The sequence below is a fragment of the Dreissena polymorpha genome, unplaced genomic scaffold (genome assembly GCF_020536995.1).
Source record: "Dreissena polymorpha isolate Duluth1 unplaced genomic scaffold, UMN_Dpol_1.0 chrUn029, whole genome shotgun sequence".
Classification (NCBI taxonomy): Eukaryota; Metazoa; Mollusca; class Bivalvia; order Myida; family Dreissenidae; genus Dreissena; species Dreissena polymorpha.
Window position 1 is genome coordinate 168,784 of NW_026273343.1, and position 6,258 is coordinate 175,041.

Sequence of the window (6,258 nt, forward strand, 5' to 3'; positions counted from 1 at the left end):
TATTTTACGTTTGCCTTATTATGTGAATCGCATGCACTTAAGCAGATACATTGAAAATAAATGATTGGTGCCGAGATGGAGAAAGTTTATTCGGTGAGGCTTAGAAAAAGAAAATAGGGCGAGCTTTAGCGAGCCCTATTTTTCTTTTTCGGGCCGAACCGGATTAACTTTCTCCATCTCGGCACAAACCATGTATTCTATGTATCCTGCTTCATGCCATTGACACATTTGATCAAAGACAAATGATAAATTGACATAACAATATAATTATTCTTGTCGAGCCTACTAAATGTACATAACATTCCAGAAGACCGAATAACTACCGATTGTGTCACGTAAAAAATAGTTCCACTAAACTGTTTATTTTTATACATTCTTATTGACAAAATAAGAAGAAATAAAAAACGAATCGAGATTGTGATATTTGTCTTGATTAAAAAAGAAAAAACAACATGCAGCAGCAAAACAAAAACTAAATTTTATTAAGATCTACCTTAATGACAACTTTAATCCATTGCTTAAAACAATACATTTACGAAATCGTAATCCGGCCGTAGCGAATTATTTTATTCCTATTGAAGTTAACAATTATGAATGACAAACACACAATCCGAAATACGTTTATGATTCGTTCGATGCTTTAACAATACTTTTAAAAAATACTGTTAAAACCACCATGTCAAAATCAGTGGCATAGCTGCTATTAGGCACAGCAGGCCCGGGCCTACAAATTTTTTCTACATGTAAATATACTTGTCTCCCTTTCAACACTACTGTAAGTTGTAATCGATTATCGTCGGATTTTTTTAGAAACATTCAGAATGATGTTTATGACCGCGGAAAATTAAAATGGAACACTTGCCCCCGTATCCCGATCTATTGACTGAATTCGGGTCGGTTCGGTCCCTTGATGCCGAACAAAAACATGCCATTATAGACATGCAGACAGTATTATTGGAAAGAATTCACATGGTTTGACTTGTAAATAAGTGGTGTGTTACACTTTTGAATGTTTCTCTGTTCCATATTGTTTTAAAATTTTGTTTTCTGGTGTAAAGATAATGCAGTAAAATTTAGTTATCTGACATTGAGATAAAACAGTAAAATATCCAAAAAAAACAGGCCAAAGTCTTTTATTTTCTTATCTCATTATTTGTCTAGATATGCTTTAAATCTCTACACAGGCGTTATAGGATTTAAAAAAATTTAGGGGAGAATACCCCAGGACCCCCCGTTTTTAAGTATTACATCCGGGCCTACAGCTAAAAATGCTAGCTACGCCCCTGAAAATGGTTGTCCCTAAAATCCTGAGAGAAACTAGATAGTATGTTTCGTCTGAGAAATTACCTCACACTTGATACGTCATAAATTGCGTAATCAAGTAAATGAAAATGTTAATGCTGGTTAGGTAATATATTTTAAAGAGGAAAAAAGGATGATATATACTAACGCGAAAGCATTCATGATGCGTCCCAATACATTTTAAAGGTCAAATATTAGAACATATTAATCGTCACAGCGTGCGTAGGAATATACTACTTCCTGTTGACCGGATATAGGACAATTTTTTCGACTCTGCTTTATTTGGTCAATGTTTGCAACACAGGCAGGATAAATAAATATATGAAACTTCATACAACATTATTGCTTTTAATAATCCTGGTTAATAAATATATGCGGTATATTTATCTTAATTAAAAGTTGTTTAATGTTACCATTTGTATCCTACGTTAATATAGGGCTTAACTTTTTATTTTTTATGTTGATTTAATTACAATAAATAATGAGGCAATAATTCATGTAGCTATACACCACATAAGCAAGTAGCAAAAACAAAGTGTTTGTGATGTATATTATCTATCCAGTCTTAATTAAATCCAACAGAAACATTTGACCGTGGACTGTTTTCACTATTTCCATTTTCAATTTATTCTAACGTTCGTATATACTATGCTTATTTTGATTACCTGCTTAAGCACTTTTTGTGTCATTAGAAACTCAATTAACAACAAACCATGTATATCCATTATAGTCGTAATCCTGTGTTTGTTTGTGTCTCATGAACAAATAAAAAATAAAGCCAATCTATTTCATTTTATTGTCATCTATGTCTTCACACAAACGTTTGTGAACAGTTCCTAGAAATCTTCCAGCCACACGTAAAACATCTTTACCAGACGTATTTTCATCGTCATGATCATCGTCTTCATCTACTACTTCGGCAACAATATCTCTTAAACATCCGATTCCTGTTCTTAATAAACGACTCTTAAGGGATGCTCTCGGACGAACTGAATCCTTATCGCTCGCATTACATTCGGGCAAATATGTCGTATCGTTATTTGCACAATGTGCATTGATCATACATGTATCCGTGTTGTAAATGTTCGCATCTGAATCCGAAGTGCATGAACTTGCACGTGCTTCTGTTCGGCTATAATTATAATCCTCTCTCGAGTATATCACCTGAACGTCCACGTATGCAGGTTTTGCACACTCTCCTCCTAATGTGCTATTATTATAAACGTTTATCGGCTGTTTGGACTTTGTGTTCAAGTTTTCTGATGTTGAATATGCTTTATTTTGAGGCATTGAAAACCAAGTCTCGATTGCCGATTCTAAACCAGTAAATGCAACTCTCTCCATCCAAGATACACAATTATCTGGTTTATTTATGTACTCTCTTTTAACGATTTCAACTAAATTTTGAAGGTTATCGGGAAACCTCCTGGCTATGGAATCAAACGCATCATTTTCGCAGTCATTGTCATTCGTAACCACAGACGACCACAGTCTGTATAACATTGCCAGTGATATTCTCTACTAAAGTTTGTTGATTTTCCGCACGTACAAAATCTCTTATTTTGTCTTTCGACACAGGGTACACATCAGGTGTTGGTGGATCTTCTACAAAATTCAACAAGTAAGCATATGGAGCCTTTCGAATTTCAATAACCATGTTCAGCGTTTTTACGACTAAATCCTCGCGACATCCACTTATAAGGTTTTCTTTCCGTACGAAGTATCCAGGTAGAAAACGGTCCAATAAACATGTGATCATGAAGTCTAAAGCTTTTGATACACAATTCAAAAAGTTTCTTTCCGACCAAAACTCGTCATCCGTTTCTTCTCTGATCCAAAAAAGCACAGTCTTCCAATGATATGAAGTTAGTACAGGTGGTTCGTTGCGCAGGAACGATTTCTGATATGCTTTCAAAGTCCTCCAGCATAAAAGCTGTATCTCTGAAAACTGCTTTGCTAAGGCGAGTTCACACTGTGAAAATGACAGCCTGAAACAATCATCGTATTCATCGGCTTCCGATGAATGATCTTCGTTTTTTCTGTCGCCATTTAGTTCCGGATACAACGGTCGCTTTGCAACAATTTGACAGCCTATGTGTACGACGTCTTGTACTAATTCATTTGTTGGCCATCTCCGAGCTCGTGTGATCCATTCCTCCGCCACCCTTGGCCAGCCGCGAACAGAAAATGCAGGAACCATATCAGCAGTCATGAGCTTTGGAAGTTCAATTGTTTCCCCAACTATTTGTAATGATTCAGCTATATCATAATGTATCGGTACTGTAAACGGCTCTGGTTCGTGTCTTTCCTGTCTTTTGAAACATTCTTTTTTGGTCTCATAACCATCCGTCAAATGGACCATTTTTATTACAGCACTGGCAACACATTCGACTAAATTTAAAAATGACGCTTGCGACTGAGAATCTGGGAAATCATGTGGATCTTCTTTAAGAGCGAGTGCTTCGAGTGAGTCCAGTGCATTGTGAATGAGTTTCATACCAACTTTAAATTTTCCAATACGTATGTCTGGAACTTGATTGATTTGTACGGCAGTTAACGCAGATTCTCCATCTAGCGCCGCCACTTCAAAACCAACGGCGGATTCACGAAAGGTGTTATATATTCTCCCGCAATCGGAAATACCGGGCCGCGTAGCGATACTGATGTAAAACCTCAAAAGGCCATATAATCGGTGTTCTAAATTCTTCAGAACGTTCACTGGGAGGTACACATCATCGATTAAACGTTTCCGTTTCAAGAATTTTTCATGCTCCTCAATGCCCCAAACTCGCGCATATGCGGGAAAACGGCTGTCGTATTCCAATAAGTCCTCGTCTAGTACAACTGCCTTCGATATAAGTAAGATATCAACATCCCCACCGTCACCGGGGACATTGACTTTTGATCCATCTTGGGAACTGCCCACTGGTACAAGCTCTTCAACATCAAAGAACTGAAAATACGTTTCACAAACTCGCAACAGAAATGTAAGAAACTAATGGCATAAATCAAAACAAGATTAAAATAATGAATTAGACAATAGCAGCGGAACTACTGCTTATATCTTAATGAGCAATGGAAGGGATTTAAAAGCTCCCTTTCGGTATCATTGGTCATCAGAGTGAAGTAATTACCATCCCCCCTCCCACTCGGAGTGGACTTACTGTTCGTGTGTCAATCTTTCAGTAAATTTCTGTATCATATGATGGCCCATACAGTAACTAAGCAATGCTGATGATCTTCGATGTTTGGAAAAAAAACACGTATTGAAAATGAACACGTTATGTCACTATTTTTGAGGCTGCTATGTCTACAATAATAAGTGAAAAACTGTCCCAAAATCAGGATCCTTAAATACCTCAAAAGGAGCTAAGGCTACATATAGATTGATTAAGCTTGCTGTGAATACTAAGTCATAATGAAAATGTGTATGATATTTTACAAAAATGGTCATATACAAATGTTTGTGGGTATTGTCAGAAAAACGTGAAAACTGTTAAATAAACATGAACCCTTTCATAGTTCAAAATGTTCTTCAGCTGACATAGTGACACAGCAGGTGGATTGAGAGCAGTATATGAAATTGGCACGTAATTTCAGTTGTTTACATAGGCGAATACTTGTGAATGCTAAGGTAACAGCAACATGTGACAAATAAACCTGGATCATTGGAAAACTCAGAAAGTACGTAAGCTTATGTGATTAAACTCGTTATGTGGATTAAGGGTCGGATGGGAAATATAATAATATTTTAGTTATGCTATTAGCTAAATTGTTGTGTTGCAATTGGATAGAGGGTCATATGAAGAAGTGCATGTTATTTCATGGTTATTGTATTAAAAACACCACAATTTCGCTCGCTATAATCCTGCAATAACAAAAAGTATTTTGTAAACTTTTCTAGAGTTAGAAACAGCTAAAAATCTAACATTAAATATGTTATCCTCGAAAAATCATAAGCGGTGCCGTATCAATTACTCAAAATTTAATGATAAGCCATTCACACCATCTGTAAATGTTGCAAAACAAAGATACTTCGTAAGTATAACAGTGAAATAAAAACTTAATTATATGAACTCGCTTGTTTTGAAAAGCTTCATAAATCCAATAACTATTAACATTCTTTAATACTTACTTTTAAAAATGCATTGAAGATTCTGACATTTGAAAGTAATGATGTTATGCGTGAGTCCAAAGTGGAATCAATCTGACCAGCAAGCTGGAACAGTTCAGTCGAATCTTCATTGACCCTTTGCTCTTCACTTGTAGATTCCATTTGTACATATCCTAATATACACAATGATTTAGGTGACTGTTATTGAGAATAGTATTTCAACATGTACATTAATGTTATCTTAACGTTTAAGACAGCACAGTGTCATATATATCCAATTATGGTATCAAACTTCCAGACATCATGTCAAGCCTGTTGAACTGATTGATAATTCTCTTAAACATTTAAGAACATCAATACAAACAATTAAAGAGCGCACTCGTTTCTTTCACATTTACAATAGTATTTTCCTGTTTTGTTTAAAATTTACTTACAGGAAGTGTTAACCGGTTTAAAAATATACCACTGATAAACCGGTCAACAATATGCGCACAGATAAAATCGACCGTTATCTAGTAACATCATGCGACATTCCAAATTGCAAGGCTCATATCTGCCCTACATTTATAATCAGTATCGAAGTCTACACACTAACATGTATTTGTTAAATAACGTTAGTTCGACATTTGAAAAAGGACGAAGCCATACAGTGTATGTTGCGTTGAAATGGTTTCTCCAATAAATAAATGACAATACAATTTTTCAAGATAACGACCTCGTGGTTCGTAACGACATAAACATACTAGGTACGTCCTGCTATCGACATAGCTAATTCGTGGGACCGATATCATTAACACATAGTTTGCAATGACATAATTTACCAATTGCAATTTACTTTAATC

General features: G+C 35.7%; 1 protein-coding gene across 2 annotated transcripts; it reads right to left on the bottom strand.

Annotated features, from left to right (window-relative positions):
- Nucleotides 1–1,634: 1,634 nt before the first annotated feature.
- On the bottom strand, nt 1,635–5,939 carry LOC127863711 (uncharacterized). Of its 2 annotated transcripts, XM_052403331.1 has the most exons (3): nt 5,438–5,939; nt 4,183–4,255; nt 1,635–4,150 (listed from the first exon to the last, which is right to left on the bottom strand). In XM_052403331.1, the coding sequence occupies exons 2-3, from the start codon at nt 4,246–4,248 to the stop codon at nt 2,768–2,770; spliced, it is 1,449 nt and encodes a 482-aa protein (XP_052259291.1). In that variant the 5' UTR covers nt 4,249–4,255; nt 5,438–5,939; the 3' UTR covers nt 1,635–2,767. The 2 variants fall into 2 exon arrangements, with proteins under 2 accessions (XP_052259291.1, XP_052259290.1); XM_052403330.1 differs by having other exon boundaries at nt 1,635–4,255; nt 5,438–5,937.
- Nucleotides 5,940–6,258: the final 319 nt, after the last annotated feature.